The sequence below is a fragment of the Podarcis gaigeae genome (genome assembly GCF_964106915.1).
Source record: "Podarcis gaigeae genome assembly, chromosome: 7".
In the NCBI taxonomy this organism is placed as follows: domain Eukaryota; kingdom Metazoa; phylum Chordata; class Lepidosauria; order Squamata; family Lacertidae; genus Podarcis; species Podarcis gaigeae.
Window position 1 is genome coordinate 17,078,279 of NC_139683.1, and position 22,639 is coordinate 17,100,917.

Below are 22,639 nucleotides of genomic sequence, written 5' to 3' on the forward strand. Positions count from 1 at the left end.
CCTGTCGACTCCTTGTAAAGCTGCCACTGGGTTTTACTTATCACAGAAGCCCATTTCAACATACAGTGGTACCTCGGGTTAAGAACTTAATTCGTTCTGGAGGTCCGTTCATAACCTGAAACTGTTCTTAACCTGAGGTACCACTTTAGCTAGTGGGGCCCCCTGCTGCTGCCGTGCCGCCAGAGCACGATTTCTATTCTCATCCTAAAGCAAAGTTCTTAACTCGGGGTATATTTCTGGGTTAGCGGAGTCTGTAACCTGAAGTGTCTGTAACCCGAGGTACCACTGTACTGTATTTGAGGAGTGCCTATCAAGCTGCAGGTAAGGCACGAACAGGAGTTAACATTTACAGATAGGTAGCCGTGTTAGTCTGCCATAGTCAAAACAAAACAAATTTCCTTCCAGTAGCACATTAAAGACCAACTATGTTATTTCTTTGTATGAGCTTTCGTGTGCATTCACACTTCTTCAGATACACTGAAACAGAAGTTTCCAGACCCTTCTATATAGTGAGAAGGTGGGGAGGGGTATTACTCAGAAGGGTGGTGGGAATGGGTGATTGGCAGACAGCTGTGATGAGCCTGTTGACGACTCTTAACAACTGCAATAGGTCTTACAGGAAAAAGCAAGGGGTGAGAAGGTGAAAGATGGCTTTGTCATGTATAATGAGATAAGAATCCAAGGTCTTTGTTCAGACCAGGTGTCTCCATGGTTTTAAGTTTGGTGATAAATTGCAATTCAGCAGCTTCTCTTTCCAGTCTATTTCTGAAATTCCTTTGTAGTAAAACAGCTACTTTGAAGCAGCTACTTAAACAGTTAACATGTGAGCCAGTCACTTTTTGTAGGGCAGCAGAAAGACAAGTAAACGAGGCAGCCTACTGGCGAACGCAGGAACTGGCGGCTCAGTGTGGAAAGTGAATGTTGGTCACGGGGACAAAAGGCAGACTAAAAAGAAAGCAGAATAATGAACTGCTGTTGTTCAGGCCCTGGAAGGCTGCATATGCCTTTAAGTCACATAGAAGGTAGAATTCCCCTAGGTATCGCTGCAGCACCGTAGCTGGAAAAGGCTTTGCATTTTCCTTTGCAACTTTTACACCTGAAGTGAACAGTGCGATGCTAATGCTATTTTAATAAGAGCTGTTAAGACAGTGGAATGGTCTCCCTTCAGGAGGTTGTGGACTCTCCTTCCTTGGAGGTTTTTAGGCAGAGTTTGGATGGCACCTGTCATGGATGCTCATCTGACTTTCCTGCATTGCAGAGGGTTGGACTAGATGACCCTCGGGCTCCCTTCCAACTCTACAATTCCCTAATTCCTGTTATTTCTTAATAAAGATGTGCTTTGAGTCTTTCTGAGTAAAATACCAAACAGGACTCCTGGGCATCTCAAAAAAAAAACTTGCACATGCTCAACACACACACATCAAATCCTCCAATATTCAATAATGTTTTGCAAAATGCATTTCTTTTTCTTTCTTTCTTTTTCGGAGAACAGTAACTAAACCAAGAAATACCTTATACTGTACTAGAAACACACACAAACTAGAGCTCCTCCTCCCAGGTCAATATGTGCGCATGCGCCACACTCAAGCCGCTCGCCTTCCCCACTTCCCTCACACGCCGGCCTCTACGACGGCCCCGCCCCACTATCGGTCTCTCGACAAGCTTCCGCACCTCATTGGCCAACGTCAACCCTGCGACGGGCGCCTGCGCAAGCCTCGGCCTGTTAGCGCCGCGAGGTTCCTGCGCGCAGGCGCGCTGGGGCCCGCTCTCACTCCCTCCCCGCCCGTCAATCTCTCTCTCTCGCTCTCTCCCCCCTCCCTCCATTTTTTTTAACGGTAAACATCCTGCCGATTTTTAAACGCCTGGTTTGGGCGGCAGGAAGGGGAGCGGCCGCCATCTTGTTTGTTTGAGTGTCTCGCGGAAGGGGGGGTGAGGGGGAGACGCGAGGAAAGGGGCAGCGGCGGCGGCGGCGGGTGGCCACCCTCACCCCAGCGCTCATCCGTGGGGCCCGCTGCCCTCGGCGGCCGCGCAGGAATCGAGGTAAGGGGCCGGAGGCGGGCGGGGAGAGCCGTCAACCCTGCTGGGAACGGGGAAGAGGCCTAGGCTCGGGCCCAGGTAGGTGCCCGTGTGAGGAGAAACCGCTGCCGCTGAGGGAACCGCCTGGCTTAGCCGGGAAAGAGCCGCTGAGGGCCGAGAGGAGGGAGGCGGCCTTGGCTGCTTTTCGCCCTCCGCCTGACGGGGGAACAAGCCCGCCTTCGCCTCCGACGTCGCCGCAGCGTGTTCGGAGAGGCTCGGCAGGGAAGGAGGAAGCCTTTCCCCGCCTCTGCCCCTCGAGTCTCTCTCGCCCCGGGCTCGGCGCGCGCCTCGTTTCCTCCGCTTCCTCGAAGGCGGCGGGCGCCGTTGTTTCGAAGAAGCCCCTTGCGCGGCGCAAACGGTTGCAAAAGGAGGTCTCGAGCCGCAGGAAATTGGGTTGTGTGGGGTTTTTTTTGTTTTTTTTTTTATGCTTCCCTGTGGGCTACTTAAAAGAAAAAGGGGGGAAAAGACTACTGTCCAGTCGCTCCGCGCCCCCCCCCCATTGAAGATAGGACAAGACTCTCAACATACGGACGGATTGCTTGCAGATTTTGCCTGGACAAGTGTAAAGATATTTTGAAAGCGTTTATTAAATATATATATCTGTATAACTTCCTGTAGCTATCTATCCATCTCAGCTTATAAAAAACCATATATGTATTTGGGTAATAACTAAGTAACACTTAGTTACTTAGACTAAGTAACAGTTACTTAGACTAAGTAACAGTTACTTAGACTGACATATATGCAATTATTGTTTGCACGTAGTGATATAATATATCCCCCCCCTTTTCCTCTTCATGTGCTTTTTTTAAAAAAATTGTTCATTTAAGTGAAAAATCTAAAGGCTGCAAGGCTGCAATCCAGTCAACTCGGTTGATCATGTCTGAGTAAATAGGTATAGGGCTGTGCTGGAAACTTTTTGTTCATAGTGGCGTTAACTGGTGTATGTTTTTGATTCTCCTCCTGCGTTTTGTCCAGCATTGTAATATTATGATTTCTTTCATTGTAAAAAAAAAGGGGGGGGGGAGATGGCCTCACGTAGTACAGGTCCACAGGTTGAATTTACTGTTGGTGCTTAAGAGGGTGAGATATTAATTGATGCCTAGGAAAAGAAGGACCACGACAGCTGGAGGGTCTGCTATCAGGCGGCTCAGCTTCCTAAAATGTTTGGATTGTGTGGGAGCGATTGGAAGACAGACCAAGGCCATGGGAATCTCATGCGTGTTTCCAGGGTTGAGTGATTTCCTCAGCTGGTATCTCATGGCAAGGCACAGTCATCTGTTAAACTTGTAATTTCAGGATGAGGAGGATTCTTGCATATATGAATTTACAGAAGAGTTAGAATGTCCAGGCAGTGTGGTGTATTGGCGAGTGTGTTAGATTGTGACCTGAGAGACCAGGGTTCAGATCCCCACTCAGCTATGAAGCTTGCTGCGTGATCTTGGGCCAGTCACCATCTCTTAGCCTAGCCTACCTCCCAGGGTTGCTGTGAGGATGAAGTGGGGAGAACCAACAGTGTAAGAAACTGAGATATGAAAACTAGGAGCTAAATGGCACCTTAAGCCTAGGTTATGGGCGCAACAACAGAATGTTTAGGTATGCTTTTTTTCTAACAAGAATACATAGCTGAAAATGAATGAACTGCAGCTAAAATATTCTGTTCATTTTTCACATGGTCTAGTCCTTTGCCCACCTGCTAATATTCTTAAGAGGGTCTCTTTTCCAAACTTCAGAGAATAGCTGGAAGTGGGGAGGCAGAAAAACTTCCTTCTTTCCTTACACTCTGCAGTTTTAATCTGAAATCTTAGTGTCCTCAGAGCTCAGAAACTGCTTACACTAATGAAATTCGCTTTTTGTAAAATATGCCTAGAACAGTGGGAGTTTCGAACACTGAGAACCATGTACACCACCTTGAGCTTCTTGGAATATTAAGGTGGTATATAAATTAAACAAACTAACACACAAACATTTCCCAATAAAGGAGAAGTGTTGACAAACATTCTTGGTCACTGGCAGTGGAGAGAACTTGCATCTGGAAGGACAAGTAATGTCAAAGGTCATTTAAGTCAAATTCCTGTGGTGCCAGAATTTCAGGCTTGTTGGATGCTTTATTATTAGGATTACAGCAGGCTTGATAGTTTTCATCCCACTATTGCAGTGCCAGAGATCCTCTTCCTATCTTGAAGACATGAAAGTAGGAGTTTATGGATAGCATTCACTGAAGCAGCAAAGCATGCCCAGCTGTGGATTTAGTAATCTTTTTCTGAAAAGTACCTAATATTATAGTGATTCTTATTGGGTCACAGAGGTGGAATAACTGTAAATCAGTGGCTGGCAACTATTATTTGAATGGAGTTCTTAATTGCATGAGGTTTTTCCTAAGGGGAACACCTGATTTTTCTCAGCCAGAGGATATGTACTAGGGAGAAGATTGTGGTTGCTTTACTCCTAGTTGTTTTATTGCTGTCCTGCACAATGCTGGCTTATCTCATTTGAACCCAAACTTTTGGTTTAGCTTTCTAGTCAAACACAAGTTATAATAAAGTTTGTCTGAGAGTTCACAGGATGTGGTTGGTTTTAGATAGCTAAACCATGAGCCTAGATTGAAATGACATACTAAACCAAACTATGGCTTCGCTCAGTGTAGTAGCAAAATGATAAGGAAAAGCAAAATGGCTTCAATCTCTCTGGTTTGTTTATGCTAATAATTTCAGTATTACTAAAGAGTAGTGTTTGTGTGTAGTTCATATAAACATATTATTGTTTTCTGGGTATAAAGCCTCTTGTGTTCCATTCACACTTCAATCAGTGTGTGGAGGGAGACAGAATCACACCCACCAATTTCCATCTATGTATGTTTAGTAGATTATGATGGGCTTCATATATAGGCACAGCTGTACATGCAGTTGGAAACTACTAGTTTTCCTGATCCCAAGTACAAACCATACATAAAACATGTTTTCACCATGTGCTCACTATAGCAAGTGGAGAGCAGTCAGCCGATGAAGTGAGGGAGGATCAGTGGCTAAAATCTCACTCCCACACTTTGGTAGAATGTGTACAGAATATGAGAAAAGGGCTACAGTTATTGAGGGGAAAGTTTATACCTGGTTGTTGTTGAAAATTCTCTCTGCTGCTCCCAGTTGCTGGAAGGGAACAAGTCCTGGTGTTGATAGTGTTGCTATTGCTTTCACAGTAATGGGAGTTTGTCTATAATATGCAGTTAAGAGAAGTGGAGCAAGCAAGTGAAATCATAGCAATATTGGTATTTTGGGGGCTAGCAGATGCAGTTGCAGACTAGTAGCTGTAAATTGTTTGACTTCATGAAATGTGCATTGTATTTCAAGGCTTGTAGTTAAGTACATAGTTTGCAGAAGACTTTTGCAAAAGGGAGAATAATATGGACTCATACTGAAGCTTGCAAATGTATTTCTTCATACTGGGTTAGGGATACAGTTCTGAGGGTTTAAACTAATTAAGATTCTTGCTGTACTTGTTACCTGATTGTTGCTGTGCTACTGGAATGAAAGTAATATAATAACTGAAGCAGAAAAATCTCAATTCTGCTTTTTGTCTCTACAACTGAGAGGTTCCACGCATCTGGTATTTTAGCATAGTGCCTTGAAGTTTGTTTGTGGGGCATCACATGGCTTGTTTCATGAGGAAACAAGCTTAAGGAACTACTTGATGTGATGCAACTTGCTACCAGACAATCCTGTGCACAGTAGTGATCCAAACTCATGGTTGGTATATGGCAGTGTTGGCCAAACTTGGGTCTCCAGCTGTTTTGGGACTATAATTCCCATCATCCCTAACCATTGGTCCTGTAAGCTAGAGATGATGGGAGTTGTAGTCCAAAAACAGCTGGAGACCAAATTTTTTCCTGGTGTGTGGTGTTTCTAGAGAGCATGTTCCCAGGTGTCATGTCTGATAACCCTACTGTACAAAGTGGCCCTTATATAGGTAAATCCATGGCAGCTTTTGCTGCTAAACAGAAAACATCCATACCTCTACAAAATAACTTGCAAGAATTAATCTGTTTCCTTTTGGTTGCATAATATTTATTTACTTGTATTTCTTTACAGGTTGTGGCATAGACAGTTGGCACAATGTTCTACGCTCACTTTGTTCTGAGCAAGCGAGGGCCGCTAGCCAAAATCTGGCTGGCGGCCCATTGGGATAAGAAGCTAACCAAAGCCCATGTGTTTGAATGCAATTTGGAGAGCAGTGTGGAAAGCATCATCTCGCCTAAGGTATTACAAAAGTAATAGCATTTTGTTTAGAGATAATAGGATTCTGTGTTTTTCATGTGCTATCAGAAGTGTTATAAAAATGTGCATTCATTCAGTTGCTGCTTCATTGAACTTGGCATTAACTGCTTTGCTATAGCAGACCAACATACACTTAGTCCAGTGTCTTGTTTCCAGTTGTAACCAGGCAGGTGTTTTTGGGCACTCAGTTTAGGGCATGAATGACATGTGTCATTCTCTTTTCATTTGCCCACAGCACCTGGCATTCAGAGGTATATTTGCCTCAACAAAGAGATATCATTTATCTATCATGACTAGGAATTGTTGTAGACTTCCTATATGCAGAATGAGAAACTGATCCTACATGCAGGATGAAGTTTAGTTCATACTTGCTTTGAATCTCATCTATGCTTGTGTTGCTTACTTTACTGTTGATGTTCTGTGTTCACAACCTACATTGCTTTAATTAACTGCCTATTGTCTTTAATAAAATATACCAGGTACTATATTATCCAGGCAAGATGCCATCATGTAAACTGGCTATTTTAGCTAATTATTCTCGTAATTCATTGTTGAGGTACTGATCCTCTTCTGGATGCTTCTGCAGCAAGTTTTTTTTGTCAGTCTTTCTGAAATACATATTGCTAAAAATAGTAATAGAACTTCTTTGATATTAAAGCCACATAAATTTACAAGCCCAAGTTTGTGGATACCATTTTAAGTAATTTGTGGTACATCAATAGTTGAATTGGTGAATGGGTAGAATTCATGCTCAGCCAGGTTACAGAAAGTAATCCCTACCTGCATGCTGGAAAATGATCATTAGTCATCATTGACACTGAGTGTGTGACTATTTGCATGTACAAACAAACAGAAATATTGGTGAAGTTTGTACTGAATTTCTAAGAGAAACATCATAACATGGTTTTGGAGATCCAGGAAGGATAGTCTTGCAAAGTACCTCTCAAAGTTATCAATATTTTTGACAGCAAAAAGAAGTTCCAACTTGTGTGCTTGAGGAGTTATCTTTCTCCAAAAAAATAGTTTCTCCATCAGATATGATTGACTGCTGCATACTAACTATAAGTAAATTTTCAGGTGAAGATGGCTCTTCGGACTTCAGGACATCTTTTACTGGGAGTCGTTAGAATTTATCACAGGAAAGCTAAATATCTCCTTGCAGATTGTAATGAGGCATTCATTAAGATCAAGATGGCTTTCCGTCCAGGTATTTGCTGCATATTGCTATTCACAAAGTTACTGCTCTTACATAAAGAGCAAATTGCTCTGGAATTTAGTACAGGCAATGACTGATTTTATGTGTGCTTCATATGTGCACGACTGCGCATTGTGGCGACCTTGAAGTGGCCAAAAAAGGGGATGGATCGGGCTTATGTGTGGTCTGCTGTCGTGCGTGATGACCTGGAGTGAAACCCCCACGCAAATTGGGGGTTGCCTGTATTACATCAACATTTGCTTGTTTTACACATTTTTCACTCTTCATAGCCTGTTTAAATTTGCCTTCCTGTGCATGCATAAGTAGGAGTAAGGCCTATTGAATATTGGAATATTTTATAAGTAGGATTGTTTCCTAAGTTATTACCCACTGAAATTCTCCAGAGGCATATTTGTTTAGGTGCTCTTGTAGCTACAAATACGTTGCCACACAAATAACTCAGTGGGCTCATAGAGTTACAGGAGGTGTCATGTGGAACTTTTAAAGACTCAGTAGTCTGTGAGCACATGATGCGTCACCATAACAGAAAAGAGCAGGTTTTATTTCATTTGATGGAATAGTTCATTGGCTAAAAAGACTCCTGCCACAATAAATGCCATGTGCCAAGATGATTGTTTCTTGTTTAAAAGTATCACCTTATGAATTTTATAACGCTGCTTTTTCAGGTGTGGTTGATTTGCCGGAGGAAAATAGAGAAGCTGCATACAATGCTATCACCTTACCTGAAGAATTCCATGATTTTGACCAACCCTTGCCAGATTTAGAGTAAGCTGCTTTGTCTTCTGTTGTTTGCTAGAACTGCTATCCATGAGAATGTATGGTTGTTGATATTTTCTCATATTCCTCTAATTGTGTTATGTGTAAGCACTTGAACCCTGTAAGACACACAGATGACTCAGCTGAGATTGCTTTGGGGAAGGCTGACCACATGCCAAATTTTGAATGTTTGTACTACAGTGCATGTGGTTCATTTGCTTTTTAAATTGTATAGTTGGATAGCTACCACTTTTCTAAACCTGCTGTAATGACACAAACTATTGAATGCATAATGCTTTTTGTACCCAGGCTACTTTCAGACTGCATCTTTGTAGCATTATTGTATATTCCTTAATTTATGGTGCCAATATTTTAACTAAATTCTTTCAAACATTTAAATAATTGTGTCTGAAGATACTTGTAACTACTGTTAAAAACATAAGTTGATCAGAAAAGTAAATCTCTTTGTAGTATTAATTTGATAAGCCTGATCTGTAATTATGCTTTACTACTTATTATTTGTGTTTGGAGATGGTTTCAAACTGAAGGTCTTTCTCTTTTTTTCTTCTTTTTTTTTTTTTTTGTTCTTTCAAAGTGATATTGATGTGGCTCAGCAATTCAGTTTAAATCAAAGCAGAGTGGAAGAAATTACAATGAGGGAAGAAGTGGGAAACATCAGTATCCTTCAGGATAATGACTTTGGTAAAGTATAACTATAGTTCTTAAATGTATTTGTGCCAATTGCACTACAGTTTATATAACGTTACCACAGAAGCAGTTAGTATAGTGTTGTGGTAGTTTGCTCAGCTCTGTCTTCCCTTAGTTAGAAAAAGGAAAGAAAATTTATTGACTATTTTAGACCAGTAGAGAAAGCTGACCAGGATTAGGCCTCATTGGAGTAAGTAGACGAAAGTAACCCAGAACAAAATGGCACCAAGAACACAATGATCTTGGCAACACCTTAAACCCAAATCCATACTGATTGTGATCATGGTAACTTAAAAAAGGCTTTTTAAAGCACATTTTGCAATGGCTTTAGCAACAAGCTGGAATATGATAATTAAGCCTCTGGAAACAAAAATGATTCAGTTTGGAATACACCTTGATGACATGGCTACCTGTGCCTCGGAGGTGCTTGGCGTTGGCTTGCAGAAAAATGAAGAACTAGTGTTTCTCAGAAAAGAGAACAAGATTATAAAAGAAAAGCTTGAAGAAATGGAAAACAGAAGTAAGATGGAAAAACCCACTTTTGCTTGATTCTGGAGTGAGCAGAAGATCATTCACCTTCCATATTGCTGTTTGGTTGATTTCCATCATTTCTGATTTTGAAAGCTTGGCCATGAACATTGAGTCTCTCAGAGCACTTACTGCCAAACCGAAAGGTGCTTCTCCTTCCAGGGACAATATTGAGATTTAGCAAAAAGGAAGAATTAACGTCAAAGCTTAGAAAAAATTAAAACCTGACAGATGACCATCCAATCTCTGCTTAAAAACCTCCAAGGAAGGAGAGTCTGCAACCTCCTGAAGAGGGAGTCCACTGCACTGTCAAACGACTCTTACTTTCAGAAAGTTCTTCCTGATGTTTAGTCAATCATTAGGAGTGTCAGCGTGAGGTGCCTGCATTATGCTGATGATACTTGGCTTTGTTTCTCCATAACATCTGAATCAGGAAAGGCCCTGCAGTCCCTCAGCCATTGCCTGGACATAGTGGTGAAATGGATGAGGAAAAACAAGCTAAGCTTGAATCCTGGTGAGATGGAGGCACTGAGCCTCCAGTGACAGCTGGTTCCAGGAGCACCCCCAAATTGCTAACCTCTTCAATGGCTAGAAGTGCCTTTTACCAGCTGCAACTGATTTGACATTGCTGGACCACGAAAGCCTTGCCACAGTAGTTCACGTCTTCTTGTGTTGGTTACTTCAAGACTGGATTATCCCACTTGATCCAGAAGCTGCAGTTGGTGCAGAATACTGCAGCACAATTATTGACAGGAGTGAGGCCTTGACAGCATATAACACCTGTGCTGAAGGAACTGCACTGCTGGGTCCAGTTTATGAGATTGCCTTACGCCACATGTGCCCACTTGATTGCTTTGATTGGTGGAATCATCACTACTAAAAGTGCCACATAATACCCATACCACATTTGTAAGAATGCTACCATTTACTGTGTCAGCAGCTATACTTTGAAACTCCCTGCCTGTTGAGATCAAGCAGGACGTCTGCTAAAAGCATCATTGATTAGACAAGTTCACCTAGATGTTTAGAAAGTTGAGGTGGTTTTTATCAGTTTTAGTATTTTAACTTTTGTGTATATATATATAGGTATGGCGGTAAACAAACTGCTTTGAGGGTTTTTTCTACAATCAAGTGGTATATACATTTTATGAAATAAGTAAATAAAATAAAACCACTAGCTTAAAAGTAGTATCCTTAAATGCAAAAGCCATGGGAGGCATTCTTAAACCTAAAAGAATTACCACCTATCTTAAGGACATGAGCCCACAAACTGTAATATTGCAAAAGATACATAAATATTAAAAGCTCATTTCTGTTGCCATAAAGAATCCACTGACCAATTTCAACACCGTATTAAGAGTATGCCATTCAGTAGCAGTAGGATTAAAATTAGAAGTAGAGGATTTTATAAATTGTAGTGTAATAATAAATGTATTACCAGTTGAGGTTCTTTTTCAATGTCACTTGCATTTATGATGATTGCTTTTATAACAGGTGATTTTGGAATGGATGATCGTGAAATGATGAGAGAAGATAGTGCATTTGCGGATGACATGTTGGATAGTACTAGTGCTTCCAACCTTCTGCTGGAGCCTGAGCAGAGCACCAGTCACCTTAATGAGAAATCTAATCACTTGGAGTATGAAGATCAGTACAAAGATGACAATTTTGGAGAGGGAAATGATGGTGGCATCCTGGGTATGTTGGTAATTCATATTTCACCCTACATAATTTAAGGGGTCCAACCTTGTGTGAATTTTGTTTTAAAGAGAATATAGTATATAAATCTTAAAGCTTGTTTGAACATCTTGGCAGCATCACTTACTTATCCAGTCCCTGAGGTTCTGATTCACTGTTTTCAAAACATAGAACTCGTGTTTATGAGATAGGACCCTACGCCTAGTTGAGAAAATACTACTGTAGAAGACAGGCTAGCTACTGAGTGGGATTATTGGACAGTGGCACCAGTAACTAATAGGAACATGTTTTCTGGGTTGTATGGGGAACAACTGTCCTGGTGTATCCTTCTATGTATTCTTTCTGTCTTAAAGTGCAAGGACATCCTCCCCCTTGCGTACATGCCATTCTTTCCTAGACGATATTAAAAATGGATGGCTGTGGTGAACAGGGAATTTGGTTTAAAATCCTGAAGATAAAGGATTCGGGTTATGTATGTTATCTTGGAATGGAATTCCACAGGTGGATTCTTCAGTCCTTGCAAGCTGCTCTTGTATCATAGGCTAGCTCATGATGTTTGCTGCCTTAAAAAGTGTCTTTGCCACCCCCACCCCCATTATGATTTTTATAAACGTTTTTCATAATACAGTTAAATATAGAAAACTACTGTAAATTTAAAAAGACAAACAGCTGCAAAAGGAAAAGAAAGAAAAAGGAAAGAAAGAAAAAGAAAGAAAGAAAGAAAGAAAGAAAGAAAGAAAGGGAAAAACAAGAACGTCTGATTTTCCATCTGCCAGTTACATAAAAAAAAGTTATTTCAGTCCAAATGTCATTCATTTCCTTTTTCAACGAAAAGCCCAAATGATTTTTATTACTAATATCAGCTGTGTTTTTGCTTTAATGTCATCTTTACCTGTAGTAATACCCACCACTATGCCACATTTTGGTACATGGCATGCGCCTTCAATCTTAACTCTTTGAGTTGCCCTTTCAGATGACAAACTTCTCAGCAACAATGAAGGAGGCATATTTGATGACCCACCTGCTCTTTCAGAAAGTGGAGTAATGATGCCTGAGCAACCTCCGCATGATGATATTGATGATGACGATAATGTCTCAAGTGAGTGTTTAAATTAGTGTTTTAAACCGAAAAAAATGGGCAGCGCTTCATAGACCTTCTGTTGAACTCATCTAGTCTGTACATCTTGTATGTTAATAAGCATCTTGACAGTAACTGAGAAAGTACTTCTTGCTAATGAGGCTGGAAACTAAAAGGAAGCCATATTTTAAGGGAAGGAATAATCTCCACATGCAGCTGCTGGGTGACCTTGGGCTAGTCACACTTCTTTGAAGTCTCTCAGCCCCACTCACTTCACAGAGTGTTTGTTGTGGGGGAGGAAGGGAAAGGAGAATGTTAGCTGGCTTGAGACTCCTTAGGGTAGTGATAAAGCGGGATATCAAAGCCAAACTCCTCCTCCTTCTTCTTTTCTCTCCTCTCTCCCCTCACCCCCAGCAAACTGTGTCTAGTATTTCAAACCACTTTCTGAGGAACAATAATGCCAGAGGTCTATGGTCTATTGCCTTGTGTTCTGCTTATAGGCTTCCCAGCCTTTGGCCTGATCCAGCATGCTTTTTATTTCTTCTTTTTTAGTATTACACTAATGCAATAAAGGGCAAGGGTGACGGTTTGAGTTCAAAAAATCTGCAAGTCAGCTCTGTTGCTTGACTTACTTGCCTTTTCCTTAATTTTAGGCCTCCTCCACACACACACACACACACACACACAAAAACACACAGCAACTATCCTATTCTAAGCACACTGTCTGAGTGTGTGAGAATGTGTTGAATGGGTGGGCATTGTGTGAAAATTGGAAATGGGTTGAATTGTGTGAACTTCCATGCTTTTAACCATTTATTAGGAAACTCAGTTTATCTCTTTGATTCGCAGTGGGTGGACCTGATAGTCCAGACTCAGTTGATCCGGTTGAACCGTTGCCAACTATGACTGATCAGACAACACTGGTTCCAAATGAAGAAGAAGCTTTTGCTTTAGAGCCAATTGATATAACTGGTAAATACTGGATTCTATTTTCACTTTTGTACTAGAATAGTCTTGACTGAAGAATCTCCATGTTAGCCTTTTGTGTCAAAAAAAGGAGCCTTGTGGCATTTTAAAAATAATTTATTTTGATATAAACATGGTGCATGCCTGGTTGACTTTACTGAGAGTGAAAAAAAGCTGTTTTTATTATTTTTAATTTCAAGTAACAAAACATACCATACCATGCTTTAATTAAACCTGCATACCCTGTGTATGTACATACATACAATTCACACAGGCAAACAAACAATACCAGTAGGTTGTGCTTGTTGACCTTGATAAAATACGTCCTTTTTAGTCAGTGGTCAGGATTATGCTGATACTCAGTCCCTGGTGCATATGGTATTAACTGCGAATGATACCTTAATACTATTTAGCGCTGACAAGTCTTAAGAGAAATCTTTTTTTTTAAAAAAAAAAAATTATACCTGAGCAGCACAGTACTTGTAAAGAATCCTAAAGTTGTTAATGGTGGGACCTGATTCTAAGTATGACTATTTTTGCCGATTGAGTGGTGTTAACACATTACTTTTTTCTTGACCAGTTAAAGAAACAAAGGCAAAAAGGAAGAGAAAGCTGATTGTGGACAGTGTAAAAGAACTGGACAGCAAAACTATAAGAGCCCAACTCAGTGACTACTCTGATATTGTCACTACACTGGATTTGGCACCTCCTACTAAGAAGTTAATGATGTGGAAAGAGACTGGAGGTGTTGAAAAACTTTTCTCTCTTCCTGCTCAGCCTCTGTGGAATAACAGACTGTTGAAGGTAAACCAAACTTAGGGTAATTTATTTTAAAATAACAAGTAAAGATAAAGGGACCCCTGACATTTAAGTCCAGTCACGAACAACTTTGGGGTTGCAGCGCTCATCTCACTTTACAGGTGTTTGTCCGCTTCTGCAGACAGTTATTCTGGGGCATGTGGCCAGCATGACTAAGCCGCTTCTGGCAAAGCCGTTTACCTTCCCGCTGGAGCGGTACCAATTTATCTACTTGCACTGGTGTGCTTTCGAACTGCTAGGTTGACAAGAGCTGGGACTGAACAATGGGAACTCACCCTGTCGTGGGGCCTCAAACCGCCGACCTTCCAATCAGCAAGCCCAAGTGGCACAGTGGCTTAAACCACAGCACCACCCGCGTCCCTAAAAATAACAGTTATCCTAAGCTAAATACACCATAGCAAATCATACACTGGAAATGGCAAGTTCATAAGAATTGTTATTTATTTATTTAGTGGTATATGTGTGTGCTTGCCATTTTGCTTAAAATCATTTTCATAAAATTTTGTATCTTTCTGGTCCTAACACTAAATCACCTGAAGTTGCTTGGTTGCAAAAGGCTATTCAAAGTGCTGCTGTTCCACATGTAAGACTTACCTTTCTTTGCTTTGCTTGTAGCTTTTCACTCGCTGTCTTACACCTCTTGTACCAGAAGATCTTAGAAAGAGGAGGAAAGGTGGGGAAGCTGATAACTTGGATGAGTTCCTGAAGGACTTTGAGAATCCAGAAGTGCCCAGAGAGGAACCGCAGCGCAGTGTTATTGGTTTGTGCTTCCTTAATGGCATCCTTCCTGACTTGTAGAGATTTACTTATCTACATCTAAAAACTTGCATAATCTTAGTGCTCAAAGCTTGTAGCTGCTTTAGTGTATTGGGATCATCTAAGTTTAGAGCAAAGCAATGTTCTAAACATAAACAGGAAAATGTTGAGTATTAGTATTCTCCCCCCCCCCAATAGAGTACATTAATCTGCAACACTCTCATGCTTAAAAAGTAAAATAAAAATAGAAAGGCTACAAACTCCTAAATGACCTTTGAGTAAGGTAGTCATTTATCATTACTTCTGTGCAATAGATGAACCCATCTTGGAAGAGCCAAGTCGTCTTCAGGAGTCCATCGTGGAAGGCAGCAGGACCAACTTGGATGAATCAGTCATGCCACCACCCCCACCTCAGACAGGTGTAAAGCGAAAGGTTGCACAAGTGGAACCAGAGCCTGTGCTACCCGTGAGTGACAATGTCCTTTTCTGCTTGCTGTTGACTCCCCAACGTTGTGCATAATTATATTGTGAGGCGAGTCTCTCTGTTCACCTTTAGGTTTTATTAGAACATAGGGAAGAAAATGACCTGTAAACTGTGCAAGGCTCTATGACTCATATGTGGAATGTTACAGGAAATAAGTGTAAATTCAAAGTCTACGCTATGCTTGGCAGAATTTCAAACTATTCTCTCTGAATAATGCAGCAACTTGGGAGTAGCACTATCCTAATTCCTGGGTTTTATTACAGCCCTCTGAAGCAGTTTTTGAAGATGAGCAGTGGGGAGGAAGGAAGTTGTGTTGTAGAAGCAGAGGTCCACTGCTTCAGTGGAACAATAGTGTTGGATACTCCTCTTTTATAACTTGTTCTGCATTTGTAAGAACATTTATAGTGGCAGCATCTACACTTTGGAACTTGCTCCCTATTTAGATCAAGCAGGTGCTTTCACTGTACTCTTTTAGGCACATTTATGAAAACATTTATGTTCCAGATGCGTAGTAAGTTGATTGTATCCTTAGTATTTTAACTTGTGTATGTTTTAAAATACAGTTGTAAATTTGTCTTGGTTTTCTTGTTTTACAGTCTTGTAAACTGTTTTGAGGTGTTTTTTTTAAAAAACAACAACCCACAATCCAGTGATGTATACATTTTATGAAATAATAAATAAAATGGCTATTTTAAAAGTAGTAACCTTAAATGTAAAAGGCATGGGAGCATTATTAAACTTAAAAAATTACCACCTATGAGTCCACAAGCTGTAATGTTGCAAGAAATACATAAATATTAAAAGTTTACTCCTTTTGCTGTAAAGAAGGAAGCTTTCTCCACCAACTGATTTCAATACCATATTAAGAGTATGTCATTCAGTAGCAGTATGACTACCATTGGAAGTCGTAGTAATAAGTAAATAAATAAGTAAATAAATGACAACAACTTTGGCCATTGAGGAAAGATGTGAGTGAGAGTCATTGAAGAGATTTTAACAGAATGTGGATGCGTTTATGCTTAATGCAGTATGATTATACAAAGCATTTGAAAGTTTTTCATTATGATATTATGTACTCAATAGTTATACAGTTACCTAGTTTCAGTTGTTATAACTTGAATGCTTCTCTCCTTAGTCTCAACCATTGCAACCGATAGAAATGCCCCCAGTGGAACTGCCTCCAGAAGAGACTCAAAACATCTGCCAGCTAATTCCAGAGCTAGAGCTCTTGCCTGAAAAGGAAAAAGAAAAAGAAAAGGAAAAGGAGGAAGAGGAGGAGGAAGAGGTAGGTAATGAGTTGTTATAACAGGGGTGCAACACTGGAGTTTCTATTGGCCGAGTTAATTCAGTGGCCTTTAGAATTTTAATACATTTGTATGCTTGGATTTTTCCTACTTTGCCCCCGAAAAGGATTACATTTACTACTATGTATATCTTCATTGCAGGGACGCGGGTCTAAACCACAGAGCCTAGGGCTTGCCGATCAGAAGATCGGCAGTTCGAATCCCCGCGATGGGGTGAGCTCCCATTGCTCAGTCGCTGCTCCTGCCCAACTAGCAGTTAAAAAGCACGTCAAAGTGCAAGTAGATAAATAGGTACCGCTCCGGCGGGAAGGTAAACGGCGTTTCCGTGCGCTGCTCTGGTTCACCAGAAGTGGCGTAGTCATGCTGGCCACATGACCCGGAAGCTGTACGCCGGCTCCCTCGGCCAATTAAGCGAGATGAACACCACAACCCCAGAGTCGGCCACGACTGGACCTAATGGTCAGGGGTCCCTTTACCTTTACTGTAGCTTCATTGCAGAATTAAGCAGGCAGAAACAGGATTTTGCATATTCCTTTACCTGGATCTCTTATTACTTGTTGCTTCTACAGATACAGAAAAATGCTGAAGCTTTACAATTATGTGTTTGGCTGCATTTGTATGCATGAGCTGATGATCTCTCAGCTGGGTTTGAGTAACTGTTGTTTCTTGTTCTAAATTGTATATTTGAACCCATTTAAGTCCCTTGTCAACCACTAATTTTGCTGGAAGGCCAGGATCTTCCTTGTGCCTCTTCTACCTCTCCCCCTCATGTAAATTTGCATCTAGTGATATGTTTGAGGAACATGAAACAGGAAGAGGTATAGAATCATAGAACTGTACTTGGAAGGGACCCTGAGAGTCATCTAGTCCAACCTCCTGCAATGTTTCTCATACCTCTGGGCTTGCAGTTGCCAGGCCAGTTAGTAAGTTAAAATGTGGGCAGACATTTAAATAATTTGTTCTATAGAAAGCTTGTGATGATGATGATGATGATAATAATTTATACATGCATACCCCACCCATCTGGCTGGGTTTTCCCAGCCACTCTGGGCAGCTTCCAACAAAAAATTAAAAATATATTAAAACATCAGTCATTAAAAACTTCCGTAAACAGGGCTAAACAGTAGTAGTCTGCAGTCCCATGATCAGTGAGAGTAAGATCTATTGAGCTCAGTGGATTTACTTCTCAGTAGAGTAGATTGTGCTGCTAATAGGACACTTGAAAAACTCATCAGGTAGACACACCAAGGAAATTTCTTGTTTAAAAATAATAGAGAAGTAGAAATTAGAAACTATGTAAATAGTTTTACATAGAAAAGTTGAAAGAGTAGGCATGACCACTATGCAGAAACATCACAAACCCTATCATTTTTTTCTGTAAAAGTTACATTTGTTCTTTTGAGCAGTTCTTTATTTAATTTTAGCAGTGGTACAAATTATTAATAAACCATTCTGAAACAGAAGGTACAAAAAATCTGGTATATGAACATTTTGCAGTTATTGACTGAATTCAAATAAGTCTCTTAATCATTTTCCTTAACAATATTTATATGATAGCATGGTAAAAATACTTTAAGATCTTAGGATTTATAGTTTATCATTGCCTAAAATAAAAAGAAACATGAAGTTCTTGTAATGCTTTTCAGAGAGATTTTCAAATGTACTTCAATCAAACTAGTTATGGAGACAGATCTTTTGTACATGGTCTTAGCAAGAGATTCCTGTAAAGATTAACTAGATATCAGAATTGCTTTTAGCATATGTATTGCATAGAACTAGGTATATCCCAATTACATCTTACAAAAGTGACCTGGGAGAAATTTAAGGACTATTTGCAAAAACATTGTAAATTGTATGAATGCTAAGAAAGATGTAAGATTTGTAATAACATGGGCCCAATAAATTAGTAATAAGGAATACAAATTTGAATGTAATTGAAAGAAAAGACAAATTTTGGATAAACAATATTTAACAATTAAGTCTTAACAAAAGAGTTGCTAAATTTCAAAATTTGAGATTTTAATACTAGGAAATTTTATTATATAAACTAAATTAAGTTAATAATTTGCTGTCAAAATTTATGAGTTTAGAAAGCAGGAACAAGAGGTGTGAGGAAGTCCAAGGAAGTGTATGAAATGTGGATATTGGAAAATGTTATGTTATTATGTGTTCTTTATTGTTAAACAAAAACCTAATAAACATTATTTAAAAAAAAATATACATGTTACAAAAGTGTTGGCACAGATTGAATGAACTAAAATATAGAGATATTTCCATGGTGCTTCGATAACTGATGAGTAAAGACTGCTCAGGATTAGGAATGTTGTCCCTTAGCTTTTAAAGGGAGGAAGGCACTTGTATGCAATGCAATTCATTTGTAGATGGGTGCAGCATCATATCATAAGTTGCTCATTGTACTCCTGTTTATCCTAAATCTACAGGCAGTGAATTTTATTCTGCTGTTGTACGGTTCATGCATGTAACCATAATCCATTATGGTTTCTTCATGTGCCTTTTCTTTTGTGCCCTGAGCTTTAAAGTCAAGTCAATCTGGCCTTTTAGAATAGCAGAAAAGCATCATTTTAACGGACTATCTAGCCCTATCTAAAATGTGATTGGTTGCAGGAGGAAGATGGTACAGGTGGTGACCAGGATCAAGAGGAAAGACGGTGGAACAAAAGAACTCAACAAATGCTTCATGGTCTTCAGGTATGAAATGGTTTCAGTAGTAAATGAAGAGTTCTTCTGAGCGTGGCTTTTTTAACAGACAGTACATATCTGAGCCAGGGGACGCGGGTGGCGCTGTGGGTAAAAGCCTCAGTGCCTAGGACTTGCCGATCGAAAGGTCGGCAGTTCGAATCCCCGTGGCGGGGTGCGCTCCCGTTGCTCGGTCCCAGCGCCTGCCAACCTAGCAGTTCGAAAGCACCTCCGGGTGCAAGTAGATAAATAGGGACCGCTTACTGGCGGGAAGGTAAACGGCGTTTCCGTGTGCTGTGCTGGCTTGCCAGATGCAGCTTTGTCACGCTGGCCACGTGACCCGGAAGTGTCTGCGGACAGCGCTGGCCCCTGGCCTCTTAAGTGAGATGGGCGCACAACCCCAGAGTCTGTCAAGACTGGCCCATATGGGCAGGGGTACCTTTACCTTACCTTTACATATCTGAGCCTCCCCACACAGTCAAGCCAGGAAGCTGACATGTAGGACACAAATGCAACAAGCTCTTCCCATAATTGCTGTCTAATAGCTGGTGTTGTAGGAAACCTAGTATGCAGTGGGGATCCCGTGACTTACAGATTTTAGGATCTAGCAATTCAAACTCTCTGTGCTCTTTTCTAAAACCCAAAGATTCCCTAATAAGCAGGGGATTGTTCCACTCCACATATAGTAAAGCCTTTACATAATTTGAAGCTCATGCTAATTATGCTAACATATCTGTGTTAGTATGCACTCATGTACAGGGTGGAAGTAGCACTTTCACATTCAGATACTATTTCACATTCAGATACTATTTTACTATTAAATATTTTATAATCTCGCCCTTGGCTGCTTGGGTTTTTGCTTGATCAGGTTTTGGTTCTGTACTTATTGGGTGGGGTCCACACATCTTGACTGGCTATGATAGCTGGAGATTGCATATCTGCTTCAATCTTCATCTGAGGTAGAGGGGCGGGGTCTTGGCTGTTACATGTGCCCAGTTTTGACTGCTGTGGCATGTCTTTGCCCTCATCCCTTCCTTCAAGCTGGAGGTGTTGGTGGTATTGCATTTGCTAAATTGGGAGAGGCTCAGAAAGCAGCAAAATTTCTACTTTTGCTTTCTAAGATTAAATACATGGTTAGGAAGAGTCTCTAGCATTTTCAGGCTTCAGAGAATGACACATGGTCTTAGAAGAATAAGATATGTGCTTGCCAGTAATATTCTAGTAGGTTCAATTGTGGTCCAGTAGTAAACGTTTAGATTAAGCTCAGAAGTAATTATAACGCTGTTTTCTGTTTTCAGAGAGCTCTTGCCAAGACTGGAGCAGAATCCATCAGTTTGCTTGAGCTGTGTAGGAATACAAATCGCAAACAAGCAGCAGCAAAATTCTACAGTTTCTTGGTACTAAAAAAGCAGCAAGCTATTGAGCTGACACAGGAAGAACCGTATAGTGACATCATTGCTACTCCTGGTCCCAGATTCCATATTATTTGAATGTTTTATTTGGCTTGCTGTATAGTTAGCATCATTAGTACTTACACATTGCCCAATGTGTAGGGCCTACAAAAGAAGAAAACTAGAGTCCATTGTCCTGTACAGTCATTTACTTTTGTGTTTTGTGTTTTTTTTTCTATTACATTTTACCACTTTTGCATTTCTAGTAACTTCTGCACTGGGTGACTTGAGTTCCAGTTGCAGAGATGACAGAAAGTGACTCAAGGACCTAATAAAGAGTGTTTCTAAAACAAATCAAAACAGATGTGTGCAATATTGGTGCATGTAACTATGACTAATACATTGTTTTACAATTATCTGCTTAGTAAGCTAGAATGCTACTCCAGAAGACCCAAAATGGCCAACCCTATTGTCTCATTACAGGTTTTTGCCAAACATGCTTAAAATGTGGTCTCTTTTCCTCATGGTAGTGAATTCTTCCTGCCCCACATTTCTTTCAGTGTTTTATTATCATCTTCCTACTTCTGATGGTGTTCTTGGAGCTGCCAATATGAATGTTAGTGCCTGGCAGGAGTATTTGCTGTGCCATGGTATCTTTAGAATAGAGTTTAAGCAGCTCTGGGGCTAAATGTAAATGGGGGTCCTTGAAAAATATTATTTAAGTGCAAGAGACAATACATTTCTGGCATTGGATTTTACATTCCATCTCAGTGTGGTCCATTTCTGATAGCTAGCTGCAAGGATGGGGTAGTTCTGCTGTAAAGCACCAACTGCAATAAAGGGTTTTGTTTTTTTACTTGTTGATTTGAAAATTATTGAGAATTTTAAAGGCTTTTGAGAAATGCCATAATTCTGAATTACAGGCAATTTAATTTAGGTATGCTGGTAGCTAGAAGGGTCTCAGTTTGAGCATGCTACTTTTATTTTTCCTTTTCCTTTTTTGTTTTCTTTTCTTTTTACAAATGTGGCACACCACTGACCCTGAAACGACATCAAGCTACATATGTATATTTTAGAGGCAGGAGAAACTTGCATTTATTGAACATAATCTTGTTGTGTAATAAGTATTAATAGATCTCCAGTGACCTTTACAGTTTTTGTAACAGTGTATTTGACAATGATGCACACTCCTGGAATACTGAGCGGATTTACAAATAAACTCTGATTTGATTTTACTACTTATTATCAGGACCAGGCCATACCAGAAATCATGTGACTATGTTGATGGAGACATCAACATTTTTTTTTAAGGTGGGGCAAAATTACTAAAGTTTCTGACTTTAAATGTTGGCACTTTTGTGAAATGATTCTCTTCTGGAACTAAGATTTCAGTGTATACCCAAGTGTAAAATTATGTGAATGTTTAAAAATTTGCAACATGTTTTCATAATCCTTGAGAAAGTTAACTATATAAAATAGTTACTGCAGCTTTATTTTTGACATGATGTGCCTGTACAACCATGGTTTCCCCCCTTTGTACAAAGAGACATTGTAGATAACTTGAATGTTTAATTATAGAGGTCATTAGTTTCTTGTTAAACTTTGTTAGTCTGTTTTTGTTGCTTTTCAAGGTTAATATTCTTGAAAATAGTTGCTGTTATGTATAACTTTTCTAATAAAAGTTGTGTTATAAGCTATTGCATACTGATGCCCTTTCTCTGTGTCGATTGTATTTCTGGCTTCAGAGATGTCTTCCGATCTGCATGACAAAGCAGCCCTCCAGATCCCTGTTTTCCCCATCCTGTTGCAGCCTTCTGTGAGCTATTCCACACTGCTGAAGGTTGAATGGACCATCAGGGTCAGCTTTTTGGGGATGTTGGAGTTTGAAGCT

At 40.3% G+C, this 22,639-nt stretch overlaps 2 protein-coding genes across 2 annotated transcripts in view; one reads left to right on the plus strand and one right to left on the minus strand.

Annotated features, from left to right (window-relative positions):
- The window catches only part of AARD (alanine and arginine rich domain containing protein), a 571,840-nt gene that overhangs the window by 13,720 nt on the left and 535,481 nt on the right, over nt 1–22,639 (minus strand). The window lies entirely within an intron of this gene.
- RAD21 (RAD21 cohesin complex component) lies at nt 1,704–22,456 on the plus strand. The gene is made up of 14 exons (XM_083749185.1): nt 1,704–2,040; nt 6,162–6,329; nt 7,425–7,554; nt 8,229–8,328; nt 8,915–9,021; nt 11,050–11,253; nt 12,227–12,352; nt 13,181–13,303; nt 13,878–14,101; nt 14,732–14,876; nt 15,187–15,338; nt 16,492–16,641; nt 19,286–19,369; nt 20,656–22,456. The coding sequence occupies exons 2-14, from the start codon at nt 6,186–6,188 to the stop codon at nt 20,845–20,847; spliced, it is 1,881 nt and encodes a 626-aa protein (XP_083605311.1). The 5' UTR covers nt 1,704–2,040; nt 6,162–6,185; the 3' UTR covers nt 20,848–22,456.

What these genes read in the sequence shown, in the direction of transcription:
- RAD21 (XM_083749185.1), top strand. Translation starts at nt 6,186, where the DNA reads ATGTTCTACGCTCACTTTGTTCTGAGCAAGCGAGGGCCGCTAGCCAAA. An exon ending in AAAGCATCATCTCGCCTAAG is followed by an intron (nt 6,330 to 7,424) that starts GTATTACAAAAG and finishes GTAAATTTTCAG; the next exon opens with GTGAAGATGGCTCTTCGGAC. An exon ending in CAAGATGGCTTTCCGTCCAG is followed by an intron (nt 7,555 to 8,228) that starts GTATTTGCTGCA and finishes CTGCTTTTTCAG; the next exon opens with GTGTGGTTGATTTGCCGGAG.